The 19,994-nt window shown below is 46.7% G+C and overlaps 1 protein-coding gene across 1 annotated transcript; it reads left to right on the top strand.

The window, feature by feature from the left end:
• Nucleotides 1-5,889: 5,889 nt before the first annotated feature.
• Nucleotides 5,890-8,229, top strand: SP5 (Sp5 transcription factor). Its single transcript, XM_071434936.1, has 2 exons — nt 5,890-6,088; nt 6,639-8,229. The coding sequence occupies exons 1-2, from the start codon at nt 6,038-6,040 to the stop codon at nt 7,689-7,691; spliced, it is 1,104 nt and encodes a 367-aa protein (XP_071291037.1). The 5' UTR covers nt 5,890-6,037; the 3' UTR covers nt 7,692-8,229.
• Nucleotides 8,230-19,994: the final 11,765 nt, after the last annotated feature.

Here is a 19,994-nt window from a genome sequence, read left to right as displayed (position 1 = left end):
TCAGAATTGTAATTTAATTTTCCCCAATCTTTCATGGGATCCTGAACCTCTGGTGGCAGTCAAGAAGACTGGCATTTAAAAAAAACCAAACACCTCAATTTAGAAATCTAGTTTTTCTAGGTGCTGTTCAAAAACTCTCCCCCTGTTGGGGGCACTCACCTATGTCATAGTTTATAGGCTGCCTTTCACTAATATGTATGCATAACTGGAAAAACCTACCTTGAAAGCATTATACAGAGAGGGTCTTCAGATTCTCTCCCATAGGGTGAAGACAATCTCTTTCCTGAGACACCTTTAATGCCAGTCATGTACCATACCTGTGTCCCTGTTTTGATCCTCACAATGCAACTATTAGGCTTTTTCTTCATATCTCTGGGCTTTTCTCCCCAACTAAAGTGAAGTTGTTGAAGAGTTTATGTAGAGCACTTGCCTTTTATAGCAAAGATTATGGACATTTTTATATGTTCTTTTTCAGTAGTCCTTGAAGAGTGGGTTATTTCAAAAGTTCTTCTTGAAATATTGAAAAACACTGCCATTAGAAAATACTATTTTCTCTACCAAAAGGTTCTAAAATTACAGCATGAATTTGTTAAATAACAGGTGTATTTTTACAGTGTTGGATTGATCCACTCAGCCAAATCAACAGCAATGTGGCAGCCATGTGATCGTCCAGTATTTGTGTGTAAGTTAAACAAGGATCTTTCTGGATAAACTTTGTGCTGTTTCCAGTTCTAACACAGTGTAGACACAGACAGCTGTTTAATTTTTCAATAAGTATACTAAGTAACTAAAACTAATTATCATGAGACAAATTTTTAGATAATATACTCTCTGTAGTTAAGAGGAAGTAAATAAAAATTTAATTACCTTTTCATTCTATACTAAATGCAATGTAAAAAAATTAGCTATATGTATCTGTAGTCATAAAATTAAAAGTTCCCATCCAGTCTTCCCCAAACAAATGCATTCCATCAAAAATACAGAGGCTTTTTTTACCTAGTGTTTCCCCAAAGGAGAGAACAAGCAGGATGCACACAGCAGATCCTTTTCAGCTGCTCACCAGAGTCTTGGTTTGCTTTCTGTTTTGTAGGAGTCCATTTCTAGCTGTTAGAGCTGTGACAAAAATGCAGCCATGTATGCCAGAGGCAGAGAGCATTTCCAGAAATATTGAAATTATCATCTTGAACTAAAAGTGTCCCAGGCATTCCAAGTAGAGCCAAGAATAACACTTTCAATATTGTTATGATTAAGAGTCTGATTCTTTTTTTAAAATATGGAAGCCAGGGAAGTAAGTATATCCAAAAATGTTCACCAGTGTTCCCCAAGACAGGAGGAAGAGTCACAAAGGGCCAGCCAAAGATAGAGCAGAAGATGAATACATTAAGATATTTAAAACTTCAACAACAATTTTGTGAGGCATTAAACTTTGTGAGGCATGAAACTTGTTCTACTTCTCATAAAGGGCAACTCAGCTTTCAGAAGTTTGGGAAATCCTCTATTAATCTTTGTCAAATCTATACCTACACTGGGAGATGTTGAGGCAAGCCTTTAAATCCTAAATATGCCTTAACATGTGCCAATCTTGTCTAGAATTTTGTGGTTTTCCCTAAAGCACAGGAAAAAAAAGCAGGAGATACCATAGCAGTTTTTAATGTTTTTAATTTTCATCTACTGATGTTCAAATTACACTGTGTGAACTGGTAATCATCTTATGCAGTCATGTTGTCTACTGTAAAAATGTGAATATGCTGAAGTAAATAAAAATAGTATTAATGGCACATACCTCAGAACTATTGACGGTGTATCCACACGTGCCTGAAGCTATATACCTAGGGTAATTTACCTTCTGGTGAAACTTCTTGCTGTTGTGGATGGGTGGATTCTGTTAGTACATCTTTAAACCAGAAATGAGGGATGGTGTGAAGACACGGCCTTCTGGAGTAAGCTTTTTAAAGCTTTTTCAGGTTTAAATTTTGCCACTCTTATGGACAACTTGACTAGGAGGTTTGGCTCAAAGTTAATGCAGCTGTTCACTTTAAAATGATCCTGTCTCTGATTCTTTGTCACAATTGCTAAAGAACAGTGTTTAGTGGAAAGCAATGCAGGAACCCCAGGCTGTGGACAGGCAGGCGGCCAGAGCCGATCAAAGTTTGATCATGGGGGGGGTCAAGGCAGATGACTGCAAATGACTTTGGAAAAGTGAATGTCATGAGAGGACCTGGCTGTGGCAGCGTGAGCCATCACTGGGACAGGTTGTGGGGTAGGCTCCAGGGTGAGGTACTTGGGGCCCTGAAGTCAGAGGCACAGCAGAAACCATGGAGGGCACCACTGGCATGCAAGCAGCTGTTATTCCAGGTATGCTGCCTGCATTCAAACCAAGGTCCACAGAACCCTGCATGGTGGTACAGCCACTCTGGGATACCTGGATCTGAAAAATCCTGATTTTTAAGACACCTATCTAAGAAACGGTGATGGTGACTCGTGATTTACACCTCCTGTGTTAAATCGACAGTATCCATGCAGCCCAGTGCAGCCTGAGCCCCTCTGACCCCGGGGGCGGTAGGGGTCTCGCCGCCCGCCGTAGCAGGCAGGGTCCCATGGAGGCAGCGGGGCTCCGGGAGCTCCCTGCGCCTCAGCCCCGTGACTGGAGCAATTCAGGCTCCGGCTCTGCCTTGGGGCCGCCGGGCTGCCCACGGCGCTGCCCTCCCTCCCCGGTGGGCCCAAGAGCTGCTCCGGCCCCTACAGCCCCGCCGCTGGGGACCGGCCCCTTGGGCTGCGGGCCAAAGCTCCAGCAGGGCTGTGCTGTTCAGCGCCGCTCTCCGAGCTGCCCCTGGCCCGGCTGCGGCGCCGGGAGCAGCCCCCAGCGCCCCGGCCCCGCGCTGCAACTCAGCTCTGGTGTCCCTTTGCTTTACACTAGGACCGAGCGGCAGCCCATTTCTCATGGAAATCGTGCTTTGTGTAACTGAATTGACACTTGGCCTTGATACCTGTATCTCCTGATAACTGAAACAAATTTCTAAAATAAATATTGTACTTTGATCTTCCAGCCCTGCATTTTTAATGACAGCTCTGAACATCACTTCATTAAGAATACATTTCAGGAGACTGAAATGCTCCGAGTTTGAACACTAATTATTTGTACAGAAAATTATGATTGCAGCGTTTCATTTTTCAGCCCATTGGTTTCTTCGAGAAATGAGAATTTATTCTCGATTTTTAGGTAATGTACTTTCTAGGATGCAGATTTATGGCATTTGTAGTGTAGAAACTTATCCAGTTTTCCACTAACTTTTTTGCAACTTGACAAATCATTTTAGTTCGTCGAGATATATGGGGAAATACCGTACTTTAGAGAATGGAGGGAACCTCGGGGTGTTCAGTGTCTCCTGATCTACCTATCCCCTCTCATTTCGTTTAGAAACATTGTTCTGAGTATTCATCTAGCAATTACTAGGTAAAACGAATTAACAAAAATCGAGGTAGGGGTTAAATCGGGCATCTCGCATATCTCTGGGTTTGACATAAGTTTGGAGATACGGAGGTTTAGGGACAACGCAAGCGCGAGCGCCGCCGTTCCGCTCGTCTAGCGAGTTATTGCTCCTCCGGGAAGCCGAGGTGCGGGTCGGGCTCCCCACGTGGGGCTCCCCCTCGGCTCCGGCTGCCCCAGCTACAGCTTAGACCAGAGGGGACGACAAGTGCGCTCCTGCCCCGATGCGGCTCTAGGGGCGCGGCTGGAGCGTGGCAGTGAGCGGGGGGCACCCGAGGGCTGCGGGCAGGGGTGCGCGGGGTAGTGCCTGTGTGCGTGTCCTGCCGGCCGCGCTGTCGGCCGGGGCTCGCTGTGGTTCCCTGTTAGCCGCCATGTCCCGTGTTGACGCGGCGCAGCCCCCGGCAGATCGCTCAGCGGCGGTACTGGGAGGTGTTCGTGTTTGGTGGATGGAGGTGCCGGGCCGCGGGGTCCTGCAGCAGCGGCGAACCTTGCCTCGATGCATCAGTGCGTGGTAAAAGCGCTGGATGCGGGACCTATGTCTTCCTGTTGCCAACCTGGTGAAGCGGTTACCTGGCACATGGGAAGAGCTTGATATGGCTCCTGCGTAGTGTTACATGGGGTCGAGCTTTTATTTCTCCCCGGGACTCAATATGGAGCCGTGGGAGAGGACTTGGCACTTTAATCCCTTCAAAGAAACCGATCTAATTCAAGCCCTACAACTCTTGAAAGTCTTTGAGCGCACAGTGATTGTTTCCACAGGAAAGGCAGATAAAGATCTCTGTGTGCTGGCGTTTAAAGAGACTTCAGTGGCGGTGCGAATACAATTGAACCCAGCGACTGCGGGGAGGATCGAGTTACCTGTGCAAACAGCTCCAGAGGACCAGAGCCAGCCGGCATCTGCCCGAAAGAGTACCCCCACCTCCTCAAGACGGAGATGAACGTCCTGGTTTGGTACCTGGCCAAACAGGCCGGCGTTTGCGATGGCCTCGGAGCAGATGGGGAAGCGGGGAGGAGAGGAGCGCGTTTCCAGGGCCCCCGGCGGAGCGCGGAGCTGAGCGGGCCCGCGGAGAGGCGCGGGGCCCCGCCTGCCCCTTGCTGGGCGGCACATGCGAGGGGGCCCGCCAGATCTGCAGCCCACTGAGCTCAGCAGCCGACGGTGGCGGCAAGCTGTGACCCAGATGTGCCTGGTGCTGGTTAGAGGGTCAATAGCCTCACACATGGTCGAACGCAAGACAGGTTAGATCCTTCATACACACATGCGTATAGAGATGTACAGACAGAGGCCGAAAGGTGCGGGATGAAGTAACAAAGCGCTTGGGGCCGACTTTGTCTTTGGGGCAGGAGGTGAGAGAGCAGGGGAGGCAGAGACCCGATAGCAGCGTTCGTGCTCCCGAGGAGCCACCCCGATCTCCACTCCCCGCCGGCGCAAGACAGGCCGGCTCGGCAGGCCCGCCAAGAGAGACTCCGGTCTTCATTTAAAGAAATTATGCTCCTTACACCCGGCTCCCGCTAGGGAAGAGGAAACTTTTCCCTTCTGTTTCCCGGCTGCCCGGTTTGTCGGTGTGTCTGTCTGAGAGAACGGTTGCTGCTGGTGGCAGCCCGCTGCTCCTCCCCGGGCCCGGCTGGGCGCCTGGCCTGGCCCCGCGCCAGGCGGGGGCTCCCGGTAACAAGGGGGCAATGCCGGCTGAGCGAAGTGAAACAAATCCAGCTACCAGAGGAGAAAATGCGCGGTTATTTGCCGAGTCATATCGAGGGCATACCCCTCAGCCTCGGGGGAAGGGCGGGCGGAGGGAGGGAGCGGGGAGGAACCACCGACAATTACTCCAGGGAAGTTTGACGGCTGGGATTGACCAGCCCCGACCAGGTGAACTCCATGTGCTATGTTACCTTCAGTCTTTAAACACTATCAGAGGAATCCGGAGGCAGATTCCTCGAGCGATAACAAAGACGCGTTGTCACTTTAGGGCTCTGCCACAAATTTAATTGCAAAAAAAAAAAAAAAAAAAAGGAGGGGAGATCCAGTGTCTTGCACATCCAACGCGAGGGTCTCTAGGCGGTAAGGGGTCCTTTGATCAAGAAAATCCAATTATTTGTGTATATACATTTCCCACATAGTGATTACTTCATTAATTGTCCCGCCTTTATCTCCTCCCTTCCCATCCCCCCTAATAATCAGTTCTTTTATCCAGACCAACAAACACACCATAGGAGCTTTGTGGATTCAAAGGATTTGCTTTCGCTTCTGAAAGAGCCGCTATTCTTTGATGATTGGGTAGCGGCAAACTTCAAAGCCATAAATCTTCCCTCTGACTGGTTGGCGGCCCGGCAAAGTCCTTATCAAATTCTTGGAGGTGATCCTGGCGCAGTCAGACAGTCCGCGGAGATCGCGCAGCGCGGGGGGGTGGGACGCGCACGGAGGCGAAGAGATCAGAAGGAAAGGGAGAGAGAGGGGGAGAGAGAAGGAAACTGGGCAGCTCCTCGTCTTCCCCTTGGCGTCCTCATGCCGCGGCAGTGCCCCGGCGCCTTCCCTTCGCCCCGGGCGCAGTAGCCATGGCCGCGGTGGCAGTCCTCCGGAACGATTCCCTTCAGGCTTTCCTCCAGGTCAGTACCCGCACCCGGTGTTCCTCGAACTGCGCCGAGTCCCACGGTTGTGACCCGCATTGCGCGGGGGCAGCTGGCGTCAGCCGCCTCCCTCCCGGGGCTTTTCCCGGCGGGCGACCCGGAGAGGTAGGTGGGGACCCCGCGGTAGTAGGAGGCCGGGCTCGGGCTTCTAGGGCCTGGAACTTCCCTCTCCTACCAGCAGCCCGTTAGTAACTCCAGGCAGTGCTCCGTGGCAAGGGGTGTGGGGGGCGCGGGGGCTGCCTCCCTGCCCACAGCGGCTGCTTCCCCAGCCCAGGAGCGGCGGCGGGGCCGGCAGCGCCGGCCGCAGGCGGGACCGGTCTCTGGGCGGAGCGGGGGGGCCGGGCACGTCCTGCCCTCTGGGTGCGCATTGTTTTCGGAAAGTTTACCGGCCGTGCGGGGAGCGGCGGGCCGGCCCTAGCCGCGCACGGGCAGTGGTGCGGGAAGTTTCTCGCAGGCCGGTGTCTGCGGGCGGCGAGTAACGCGCTCTCTTCCCTCCTTCCCTTCTCCCCTCCCTCCCGTTCCTGCGCAGGACCGCACCCCCAGCGCCTCCCCAGACTTGGCCAAGCACTCGCCCCTGGCTCTTCTGGCCGCTACTTGTAGCCGAATCGGGCAGCCGGGCGCAGCGCCCTCGGATTTCCTGCCGGTCTCCTACGACCCGACGCTGGGATCCCCCTCTAGGATCTTCCACCCGTGGAGCGGCGAGATGCCAGCGCACTCCCCGGGAGGGCTGCCGCCGCCGCATCCCAGCTTGGGGTTGACCCCTCAGAAGAACCACCTGCAACCCTCCTTCGGGGGTTCTCACGAACTGCCCCTCACCCCCCCGGCGGACCCCTCCTATCCCTACGAGTTCTCCCCCGTCAAGATGCTGCCCTCCTCCATGGCCGCCCTGCCGTCCAGCTGCCCGCCCGCCTACGTCCCCTACGCCGCCCAGGCCGCCCTGCCGCCCGGGTACTCCAACCTGCTTCCGCCCGCCCAGCCCTGCCGGCAACTGTCGCCCAACCCGCCGCCCGAGGACATCCCCTGGTGGAGCATCCAGCAGGCCAGCGCCCCGGGCGGCTGCGGCCACCGCTTCCCCGCAGCGGCGGCGCTGCCGCGGAGCCTGGTGCTGGGGCACTCGGACTTCGCTCAGTACCAGACGCAGATCGCCGCCCTGCTGCAGACCAAGTCTCCCCTGGCGGCAACGGCCAGGAGGTGCCGCCGCTGCCGCTGCCCCAACTGCCAGTCGGCCGCGGGCAGCGCCCCTGAGGCGGAGCCGGGCAAGAAGAAGCAGCACATCTGCCACATCCCCGGCTGCGGCAAGGTGTACGGCAAGACCTCGCACCTGAAGGCGCACCTGCGCTGGCACACGGGCGAGCGGCCCTTCGTCTGCAACTGGCTCTTCTGCGGGAAGAGCTTCACCCGCTCCGACGAGCTGCAGCGGCACCTGCGGACTCACACGGGCGAGAAGCGCTTCGTCTGCCCCGAGTGCGGGAAGCGCTTCATGCGCAGCGACCACCTGGCCAAGCACGTCAAGACTCACCAGAACAAGAAGCTGAAGGCGGCGGCGGACGGCGTCAAGCGGGAGGACAGCCGCGACCTGTGACCGCCGGGACAGCCGGCGGCTGCTGCCTCCGCGGGCCGAGCCGAGCCGCGGCGGGACCCGGGCGGGGGGCGTTTCTCCGCCGGGGGGAGGGCTGCGGGGAGAGGGCGGCCGGCTCTCGGACTCTCGCCGGACACGGCGAGCAGTACCCCGGCTGGGGGCGGCCTCCGCGGACCCTCAGGCCCGGACTGGACGCTCATGGGGCCCCGGGGCCGTGCCTGCCCTGGAGCGCGGCTGAGGGGGGGACCCGGGCGCTGGGGCTCCAGCGGGGCCGGCCCGGGCCGGCCGCGGGGGTCGAGGCTTATAGACACCTGGGGGTGAGGTGGCAGCGCCGGTGTGGCCGTGCTGGGGCTCGGCCCTCGTGCTTTCAGGGTAACAGACTGAAGTTTTGTGTACAGGCTATTTAATAGTTACGTTTGAATACACGTGTTCCCCTCCGTCTTCGACCCCGCGCGGGGTCTAGCATGAGATGTTTCTGTAAAGCGACCCGCGACCGCAGCGTGAAATAAACACGTTCACACCGGGGTCAGCAGGGACGGTCCCGCCGCGTCGGTCTCGTTTGATCCTTCCCCGGGTGCCCCGCGCGCGGCCGCCGCCTTCCCGCCATTTCCCGCTGAGGCGGCGGGCCCGCTCCGGCCCCGGCTCCATCGCGGCGGCCGAGCGGAGCTCGGCGCACGGTGACCCGAGAGCTGCTCATGGTAAACACCTTTAAAATCCCGGGAGCTGCTTCGGACCGGTGTGTCTGTTGGCTTTGGTTGGTGGGTTGGGTTTGGGTTTAGGTTTTTTTAATTAGTTTCAATATTTTGTTTCCCACACATGAAGCCGAGGGAAAAAAGAGAAATGCATGGTGCCAGTACTGGGAATGAACATACAGGTCAGGTTCTAAGACCGGGATTTATATTTCTGCAGAAGTGGACAGCAGTCAGTGTTAGTGATGCCCCTTCTCAGAGAGGTCCAGGCCACAGGGCCAGCCCCAGACAGCCACTCTCAGCCCGAGCTCCTGTGGCACAGCAGAGCTAAAACATGCTTCCCGAATGTTGACTTTCTGTAAAACTGCACAGTTGAGGGGCTGAGATACGTGTTACCCTGCCAGTACAACAAAATGGCAGTCACTGTCCTGCGAAGGGAAAGACCCTTGGCACAAAACTGTGTTTAGAAGTATCTAGTAGATAGTGACAGCCTTTTAGGGTTTCTTATCTCTCACTGGCCATCACGTAAGTATAGACGTATTTCTTTTAAAATAATAACTTTTTTTACTGCAGCGAGATCCCTATTTATTTTTTAAATTGAAATCTATGTAGCCAAATAAACTGAGCAACCTGATCAGTGATTTGCTGAATTTTGCATTCTAACATTGAGAATACTCCTTATTTGCTCCTTATATTTTTACAACATCAGCTTTATTTTCTGATTACCTAATGAGACCGTGAAATAAAAAGTGCCTTCAAAACTTCACCAGGACTAATCTGGAACTGTTCAGCTTCAGGTGAGATCCTCTGGTGGCAGTTGGCAAGCAAGCTTTGGCACAACTATGTTAGTAGAAATACACTTTGCCATGGACTTCTGAATTAAGAAAAAATACAGCTCAATAGTGTTTGGAACTACAGGGCATGTAAAACGAATGTGGTTGCATCTATGTCAAATACCACCAAGAATCTCTTCTCCTGGGAAATAATGAGATGAGACAATAGCACGAGAACCCTCGTATCTGAAGTAATGAGAAGTTAAAGGACAGTTACCATGGTACAGGTCATTAACAATATTTTAATATTTATTATTCTGAATTAATTTCCTACACCATATTCTAAGGGTCAGCTTACTGAATTAATAACTAAGCAGCTATCTTCTTTTCTACTGAAGAATCCTCTATAAACTGTTGTGTTTTAGAAAACATTGAGAGGAATATGTTTAGCTTCATCAGTTAGCATTTCTTTACCAAAGATTCAGGTGTCAGAAGCGTGTAGTAGAGGGATATTAAGTAGAAGATGTCTTTAGTGGTCCAGATGGAGTGACAGCAAGGCAAGAAATAAACGATGGACCTGATCCAGAAGTCCTTAGTAAAAGAAATCTTTGAGACAAAAGTGCATCCTGTTTACTACTGATGTAGGATTGAAATATTTCATCAGAAATTACAGTGTTTCTGTAATTTTAAAATGTGTTTGTGCAAGTGTTTCTTGCTTTTTAAAATGTTTCATGGCACACAGTGGCAATCTGGTTCCTTTTATTGATATTAAATTACACTAAGAATGTAGAGTTAGAGAATTTCAGATTGCTTTAAAAGAGAGTTTGTTTCACTAAATAGTCTTTCAATTCTGTGTATGCATCAAAACTACTTAAAATGGAGATTCGTGGAAAGTGCTTTTGTTGGTAGCAGTACAGGAGAAACAACAGTATCCCAGAGTAGGAGAGCTCTCTTACAGGACAGAATAATTCCCACATGGCAATGGCCTTTCCTTCTGAGTGTGTGCCAAGATGAAGATGAAATATTCGTGTATTAGATGGAGTATTAGTGTATTGGATGGAATATTAGTGTATTGGATGGAATATTAGTGTATTAGATGAAGTATTGGTGTGAGCTGAAGCAATGCCTTAGATGGCTTCTGGGGCAAGTCTAGCCTAAGAGCTACAGACCCATTCCTCTTAGAGCAGATGTAACTAGCAGAAATTAGCTTGATAATGGTAGATGTGGTGACTTCTAAGCTGGACCCTTATGGAAAGATTTTTCTCCAGTTTGATGACATGCTGAATTTGCTAAGCATGTATGTTGTCTGGTCTAGCAGGCTATTTTGGGTTCTTATTCATTCTACAAGACTTCCAGTATTTCAGCTTGTACTGAAATACTGAAAGTTGTACCACTCACTTAAGTATGAGCCTGCAAATAATCCAGGTTTGAAGCAAAAGACTGCAGCCCAGGCAGTGTCAGCACCATTTCAAAAGGGTGGTGGTATCTGATTTACCAAAAAAAAAAACCCCAAACCACCACAGTGATGTTGTGTTGTAGCCTATGCACCTTGTATATGTGTGTAATGACTACATTAAAGCTTGAAAGTGCACAGGTTAAAATACATACAGTCAAAATTAGTTAAAAGCCTGTCATGAGAGAGAGAAATGTATTTAAGTGAAAACCCATAGTATCAAATGCTAATGAAAATCTTAATCTCTAAGAATCACACACACACAAAAAATAAGGCAGAAAACTAAGGACTTGGAGACTTACTTAGGTAAGTGAAACTAACAGTTTATAATATAAAAAATATTTAATAAAACTATTTCTTTGTAAAGCTTTTAAATAGTTCATTGGGCAAAGGAAGTATAAATGCATCATAGCTGCTTCATACTCATCTGTAAATAGCTAAATCATATGATAGTTTTTCAATTGAAATCATTAAACTTTTTTAGTAATATGGTATTTAAATATACATGTGACCTTTCTGATGTATAGGTAGAGCATTACAAAAATATATTGCTTACATCTCGAGAATTTATTTCTAGTTGCCAAATTGCACTCCATAATAAAATTAACTTTTAATTTTGCATTCACAAAATACATTTTATACTTTTAGCTGTTTCCAATCAACTAGAACAGCTGTTCATTTTATAAAATTAAATTATTAATATTCTTCTTAATTATAAATTTTGAGTACATATGCTGCTCAAGGTCAATTCACTTCCTGATTTTAAAACTTAAATGTCATTGGTATAATAGACATATCCTATAAACCAATTCATCTGGTATTTAATTCAAATGAGTTAACCTCAACAAAAAAATGGGATATAGTAAAAAAAGTTGAGATTTGGTCTTTAGGCAGCGAACATTTAAAAAAATCCACAACTAATCAACATTGTTTTTCAGATAGTTTGGGGTTTTTTAATATGTTGGTAATCAAATTATTTTTAGTCAAAGGTCAAATAGAGTAAGACTTTCACCTGGCAGAAGGTTCCAGGATTGCCCTTTTGGTCCCAGCTGACCAGATTTTCATTGCAATAATCCAACAAATTTATAAAATTATGTTTCCTACCTCCTCAACTACTATTATAGAAAAAGATAAAGTTTTTTTAAGCTGTACTGGGAGATGTACTTCCTAAAACTATCATAGTGTAATTTTTCCTTCCATATTAAAATAAGGGTGTAATTTTTAAAAGAAATATTTAATCTTGAATTATTTGCAGATTTTGATAGATTGCATTTTAAAGTAACTACAACTTAACTATCTCATTTGGTAAATTCACATACCTAGTAATAGTGTTGAATACTGAAAAAATAGGGAATATAATATGCTGCTGTCTTGAAACTCTTAGATGAAAGATACCTTTTACTGTTCAGTGATAGTCAATGACTCAGGAGACACTCAGAAGTTCATAAATAGGTCAGGTTTGTGTCTCTGTGCAAGTACTTGCACAACTTCTGAGGCCCTTTTAAATGAGTCTTGTAATATTTATGGATCTTGTCAGCCTATTCTCATACTGAGCAGTAAGAAACAGAAGTATAATGTCCAGCTTATTGTCAGATTTTATAGTTTCCATAGAACATTGTTTTTCCTCTGTTACAGTTTTTGGCATTATTTCACACTTTTTATGAGATTCTTGTGAATGTGGGGTCTTCCACTCTGGCACATGATAGAATCAGCTCAAAGACCTATTAGATTTTTCTGAAAAACTTAAAAAAAAAAAAAAAAAACTTTTTACCAAAGAGGATCCCTTAGTCTTCAAGACTACTGAGCTTTCCTTCAAAGGAATTGCCTAACAGGTATCTTTAATAACTTTGTATTTAAATATTGTCCAAGCCACCGAGGACCTGTAACTGTGCAGCACCCAGCAAGGCTCACGCTTGTCAGGTAAGTGTTAATATGCAGCATAGAGAAGAAGGATCCAAGGCTGATTGAAGGAATAAAAGTGCATGTAATCCAAAGGGTCTTTTAAATAACTTTATGGGTTTTATTCCCTGTTAATATTTACTCCAAACTGATTTGAAGTCATGTAGGTGTTTCAGTATGGATAATGAAAATCAGAGAAAACAAACATGTTTTGACCTTCTGACTGTGACAAGTCAGAAGGAGATGATGGATAGTGAAATTTGGCTTTTAGCCTGGAGGACATCAGTGCTGTTTTTCTTCTCATCATCTCTTAATATCTTTTGTGTTACACATTTACTTAAGGACACACCAAATCCCATGATGTCCCTGACCCAGGCCTGGTGATTACATCATTGCTTAGCCATGTCAGCAGGAGCGAAGCTGGGGCGGTGTACAAAGCCTGTGTGCCCCTGAGAAGGGTTATGGATGTCCACTCAAGGGCATGGAGGGACATGTAGATATGTAGTAGGGCTCCATCTCCTCTTCAGGTGGCTCTGGGGTGCATCCTGTGCTGCAATGAACTGAAGTTAGTGGCCAAGACCTTCTGAAGAACTGCCAAGTTTGTACTGAGGTACAAATGGAGCTGCTATTCACTGAACAATTAAACTGCACTCTTTAAAGGTGCAGAGCCCTTGTAGAGTGTCTGTATAAATTCAGATTCTACAGTGCTCCTGTCTTTGAAGCTCTTAGACGAAATATACCCTTCACTGTTCAGTGATATTCAGTGAATGTAGCAGACCACTCAGAAGTTCACACATAGGACAGATTTGTGTCTCTGTGCACATGTTATCAAGGCACTTTTAAAGGAGCCTTGTACTAAGGCAGCTCATCTCAATCTGCCTTCTCTGGAGTATTGGTCGTGGCCATTAATGCCAGTAATGAGCAAGTAACTCCTGTCAACCTGTGCCGTCATAAGGTGCAATCTTTTTTACATTTTTAATTTTCTGTTGCCACTGAATTATAGTCCTTTACCATGACAATGACTGACATGTCCTGAACTGAGTATATTACATAACCATAGCATTTAGTATGGAGGAATGATGAACCACAAGGGGGGAAAATAATACTCAAATGCCATAAGATGATATTTTTCACAAGTTAAACGTGTCAGTTTGCAAATACCAAAGTCAGCAGCTTTATCAGAAACAATAGCATGTACCTATGTTTTTGCATTTTTAAAAGGTAGTGTTGTCTGCAAAAGCAATATATTCCTATTATCTGTAAGTTCCTGTTCTTATAACAGTACTGGCTGTTTAAACAATGTTCCAGCATTACCCTGTAGAGTACTCGAAAACATTTTTCATTTTCCTTTTTAATAGGAACCAGACATCACAGAGCACGCTTTCAAAACAGGCTCTAATTATAAAGCAGGTTAAAAGAAATTTTATTAGCCAAAGCCCATATCTTCACTTAGGGTCATATCCCACATGCTTTTTTCAGGATCAGATGGTGTGCCTGTGATCTCCACATGCAGATTTCTCATCTGTATGGAAAGGAGATGTCAGTCACACTGCCACATTCTCCCGTATTTCAGACAGCTCTCCACAGGTCTAGAATCCACATGTGAAGAAGAGAAAGGAAAATGCACTCTATTCACGCATTAAAGATTAGACAGGAAAGATAACACAGCCTGAGAATGTCAGGTGGTCTCAGCTATCATATGTTAACCCCAAAGGAGTGTGAAAACAGCTTCATTTCTTCCCCTCACATCTAAATAATTAGCTTTTCTTCTGAGCAGGAATAGTGGTAGTGCTTTGCTCTTGTTTAATTCTGCAAAGGACAGCCAAACACTTGACATCTGCTTGCTTTGCGTGTTCTAAAACATTGCTTGTGCACCTTAGCAGGCTAATACAGGAAGCCCATTCTTCACAGCATGACCTGACCCTTCAGCAGTGTGGCTCCACTGACTTCTTGCTATTAATTTGCTCTGAAAGAACTGAAAGAGTTTTAAGCTGGCAAAGATTACACTTTTATATTTTCCAAAATATTAACCAAATCTTCTTATGTGCCTACATGAGGCCTAAGGCTATGTCTGAGCTTCTTAATAAAATGCTTAAATAAATTGTATAATGACACTGAGAAGCTACTTGCAAAATACAGTAGTCAAAGCTGTGTTTGGTGGTTGAATACTTAGGTTGGAGAGAGCAAACTATGAGCAATCTTTTTAGGGGAAGTATGTTCTCTGTAACATTTTAAAACTGCATGTGAACACTGGAACTGTAACTCTGCTACCCCAGTGGGATCATTAATACAGAGCAACACTAAACATATTCAGCATATTCTGGCAGTCTACAGGGAAATGTTTTTTTCTCATGAGAGGAAAGGCTTGTTTAAAGTTTTTTCCCACAAGAGGGGGAAGAAGACCTTCATGGATCTGAAGATTATTATGCTCCTGTCAAGGAGGAGGGCAAGGGAAAAAACAAAGTAGACAGGCAACCTTTCCTTTTCGTGGGCCACCTTTGCTTGCCCTCACAACTCTCAACACTAGTAAGGAAATCTGGGTTCCCCTCACATCCTAGATGAAAAGAGGAAGCGTAAGACCCAAGAATTTTTTAGAAGCCTCAAGCTGCTTCACTTCCCTCAGTTTCCTTTTACATCTCAGGAGAGGTTTTGGTACAACCCCAGAGTTTTCTGCAGGGTGTTCCACTATGCAGCTGTTACATTGCATTAATGTCCACAAAACTTCAAATCTCTGTGCCTCACTACACGTGAAGATGAAAGTTTCCTAAGCTACATAAAGTGATTGTAAAGTACTGAAGTCACTGAGATTTAAATGTGGGAATTACCTTCTAGATTTATCATTCAATTATTTTTCTCATTAGAACCACAGTTTTAATCTGCTAAGAAATATTAAATATTAAATATCCAGTAAAGCAGAATAGTATGTTACATTAAACTAATTCCTTATAAAGTGCCTAAGTACATTAGAATCTCCTTTGTCTTTTTATTATATGCATTCATTCACCCTAGACTTAATTTAAAATGGGTGTCAAGTGTCAGATATAATACTGAGATCTAGATTCTGATCTAGTTGCTAGAACCTCTGACATTTAGTGAGTGTGTTCAAGGAAGGACAAGGAGGAGGATAAGTTCAAGCCTGTTTTTAATTAGCTACAGCAATTAGATGTTTTGAATACCCAGAATGATATATTAGAATTACACAATTATTTGGTTTGTTTGGTTGCTTTTCAATACACTTGAGAACCAGCTCCTAATTAAGATACACACACTATCAAAGATTAAAAACTTAGATGATGGTAAAAACAATTAGAATGATGATGTAGGTTTAGATTCCCCATGGTTCTTGCACGGAGCTGCAAGACAGCATAGAGTGTGAACACATAGAATTTACTCTCTCTGCACAAGGTCAGAAACAGCTTCACTGTTTATGTGCCCTACAGGGGCATGGGCCGCCCCAGAGCAGGTGTGATGGTTTTCCCTGAGCTGGCTGGGTCCTCTGACAACAGGAGCTTTAGCCTTCCTGGGAGCTGCTGCAATCACCCATTGCCTCTGGGTAAGGAGCTGTTCCTCTCTGCACAAGGCCCTCTTGGGTGCCACTGTCCTTACCCTGCTCCCAAGGCCAGACTACTAGATCACAGCAGGGCCTCTACCAGTTCAGAAAGCATTCTTTCCTATTTAAAAGGTGTAAAAGAAAAACACAGCATACAACAAAGCACATTTTTTAAAACAGAACCCAAGATCCAATGATTCAACCAAGATTACCTCCAATTACAGGTGTGCCTCACCCCTTTAAAATTAAATATGTAATATACCATACTTAGTATGTCCTGAATGTTTTGCTCTTGATCTCAAAAGCAGTAAGCACATTCTCTCATGAAATCTTGCTGCAGAAATGACCGAGTTCCTACCATCTCAATGCCATGTGATAATCTCAATTAAAGCAGCCAAATTTCTTGACTTGCTGCTGATTCCGCAACTTTTTTTTTTTTTTTTTTGTAGTGATAACCACTTTTCTCTATCATCATTTATTCAAAAAGGTAAATCAAAAGCATAAAATAGTCTCATCTGAGTTCTTGCCTGCAGGAGATGTTCTTCTCATCAGTTAAGCCATGAAGTCTTACATCAGTCAGAGATAAATTATGGCTCACCTGACTTTCTCTTCTCCTTTTCCATGTATAGAGGCTTCTTATACACCAGTTACAATCTGGTTTTAGAATAAGAATTTTTAAAAGGAAAATATTTTTCTTCAGCAGTTTGGCTGACACAAAGAGGTACTTGCTTTTAGAAAGCTGCAACATCTTTTTATTTGCTGACCAGAAAGGCAATTTTCTATTAATCCTAACAAAATCATCTGAATATATCACTAATGCCTGTTAGTGTGAGATGCATTTAGAGCTATATTAATGATGATTAATACCAAGGATTTTTACAATGTGAATTCTACAAATAAATTCTAACATTTGTGCGGGTAAAGTCACACTTTTTCACAGTGTGACTTTTACCAAGCTTATTTTCATTTAAAATAAGTCATTAGAAATTCACTTTGAACTAGACTGCAATAAGCAGCACTTCATCCAAAAAGGTTCACTAAATGATTGAATCAGCCCTGAAGACCTGTCCAGTGATAGGTGGCATGTCAGATTACACAGCTTATGCCCCCAAGTTTTTGTGACAATGGATGAGTGTGGTTAAGATCACATCTTCCTGCCTTCAGCTTTCAGGCATCAGTAATTAGGCTCTCATTAGTACCTCTCCACCAAGTCTCAGTTTTTTCCTGACTTCTTGTGGGGGGGAGCTCTGATTCATATTTCTGGGATCAGAGTATTTTTCCCACTCCACTGTAACGCTCTCAGGAAAGACCTAACAGTATCCCAGCTACATCTGTTTAAAATCATTTTGGTGCCTTTGGGGGAGCATGTGTTTAAGGCCATAAGGAAACTGCAGAGCTGCACATGCCCCTGGAGCAAACCACATAATCATTAGAGAGTCCCAGAATGCAGGGTGAGCCCCTGCTACATGCAGGGCAAACAGGAATGGGGTTGCTTGAAATGGTTTTCTCAGGGGAAATGGTAAACATAATGGAGATGCACAGCTATCATGAGCCAGACCAAAGGTCTGTTTAACCTAGGAGCCTGTTTTCCAGTAACAGATGCCATGGAAAGTGAATTTAAAACAAGGCATATATAAAACACACATTTCTCTTGGCACAGCCTCTCAGCTTCTGGAGAACAGTGCTTCAGAAACTTCCTGAGCTGGAATAGCATTTTGTTTGTTGTGTTCAAAAGTCACAGGTTGGCCAATCCATCACAGATTTGTCTCACCCCGTTACAACTGAATTTACACTTTGTGAGTCTCAACATCCTTTGAGAGTTGTTTGAGCATCCATGATGACTTTATAACCATTTCAGAGTTGCCCGAATACCCCTTAACACTGAGGAACGGCGCAGAATCCCATTCTCCAGCCCGTTCCCACCCACACATCGCACTCCTCGGCGCATAACCCCAGTGGCAGCCGCGGGCAGCAGCGGCTCGCAGGCCGCCCCGCTGACCGCAGCCGGGCCTTCCCGCCCGGAGCAGCCGTGGGACACCGGGCCCCGCCCCCGCCGCAGCAAATCCCGGCGGGGCGGGACAGCGGCAGGTGCCGGGGAGCAGCGCCCGGGCCCGGCCGCGCTGAGGCCCCGCGGGGGCGGCTGCCCCGGGCTGTCGGTGCACCCGTGCGGCTCGGGGCCAGTGCGGCTGCCCGGGCTCTCGGTGCACCAATGTGGCTGCCCCGGGCTCTCGGTGCACCCGTGCGGCCTGGGGCCAGTGCGGCTGCCCGGGCTCTCGGTGCACCAATGTGGCTGCCCCGGGCTGTCGGTGCACCCGTGCGGCTCGGGGCCAGTGCGGCTGCCCGGGCTCTCGGTGCACCCGTGCGGCCTGGGGCCAGGCCGGCCGTGCCGCTGCGCTGAGCAGGTGGGCTCGCCCCGCTCTTCTCTGGGACCCGTGGTAGCCGTGAGGGCTTGGGGAAATAAACCTGACAGGAACCAGCTGGACACATTTCAGACTTTTTTTGCGGCAACTTGGAAATAATTTTGCAGAGTCATATGTCCAGTTGTAGATACCTAAACTTTTTTATATAGTGGCTTTTGGTGTGTTGTTTTTGGTTTTCTTTTGGGGTGTTTTTTGTTTTTTGGGGTTTTTTTTGTTTTTTTGGTTTTTTTGTGTGGGGGAGGGGGTATTGGGGTTTTTTGGTTGATAGTTTGGTTTTCGTTTGATTTTTCTTTTGTTTTGTTTTAAATGCACATGGCCCTCGAGACTTCTGGCTTTCGTTTCTGTAACGTGGGTTGTTCATCTTTCACTGCAGTGGGATAAGCTTTGACATTGTTATGGTTCATTTTTTCTGAGGGTCAGATGTGCAACAGTATTTCCACAGAGCTCTGTCCTCACAGCTTGTCCCTGGGCTACAAAATGTCTCTGTCTCTGAAGCAGGCTATGTGAATTCCAGAGAAGCTTTTCTCTCATTAGTGGACAACTTTGGAGTTAGAGGAGTGAGTTGAAATATAAGGTTTTTTGTCTTTGGGATTTTTTTTTGTTATATGCCTGTATAGTATGAAAGCTGATTTAATTTAAAATATAAGACATGATTGGACAAGCAGTCTTGACCTCTATTTTTTCCCTTTATTACATCATACAGAAAGATGAAAGTATTTAAGATGGTAACATCTGAAAGGTGATAGCCCCTCTGATACTTTCTTTTTACCAGGATAAATTTTGTGACATGTTATTTTTGTCTGACATATATATTCTCAATGCAATGTACAAGACCTGTCAAGTTTCCTGAATGCTTCAGATGATGGATATTTATTGCAAGAGGCATGGCCAAATGTTTGGACTCTGCTACTTAGGTGAGGTTAAATAATTACTGGTCTTCTTTTTTTCTTCCCTTTGTCCGACTGTTTTGTTCCTACTCTTGAATTAGCCCACACAAAGTGTCTTTTAACCAGATCTAGCTAATATGAGCTGACTGTAAAATAACCTACCTGGATTGAGTCTCATCAGTGCCAAGTTACAAAAAGTACCAGCAGGTGAGAATAAGGCAAGGGTAGAAGCAGCAGCTGTGTAGTGCTGCTGCCAGCTCTTGGGGCAGCCCTTAGGTGTAGGCAGAGTTGCACTAAGAAGTCTACTAATCACCTGTGCAGTGCTGCCACGGTTATTTCAGTGGCCTCTTCTCTCTTGTCAGAGGAGTGAGTAGGATCACACCCAGGGTGTTGATGAGCTAGCTGAAGTTCAGCCATCTCCTCAGGAAGTAGCATTGTTTTCTGCCTGTTATTTCACCCTGTTGAAATCCCCTCTGGTCCCCACCTGGAGCACTGTGTCCAGCTGTGGGCCTCCAGCGTAGGAGTGAAGTGAACCTTTGGAGTGGATTCAGAGGAGGCCTCAAAGATGATCAGAGGGCTGGGGCACCTCTCCTGTGAGGAAGGGCTGAGAGAGTTGGAGAGGTTCTGCCTGGAGA

This window comes from Agelaius tricolor, unplaced genomic scaffold (assembly GCF_023055355.1).
Source record: "Agelaius tricolor isolate 1412-34295 unplaced genomic scaffold, bAgeTri1.0.p SCAF_10, whole genome shotgun sequence".
In the NCBI taxonomy this organism is placed as follows: domain Eukaryota; kingdom Metazoa; phylum Chordata; class Aves; order Passeriformes; family Icteridae; genus Agelaius; species Agelaius tricolor.
The sequence above is the reverse complement of the archived record's forward strand: the minus strand, read 5'-3'. Positions and strand labels throughout refer to the sequence as shown.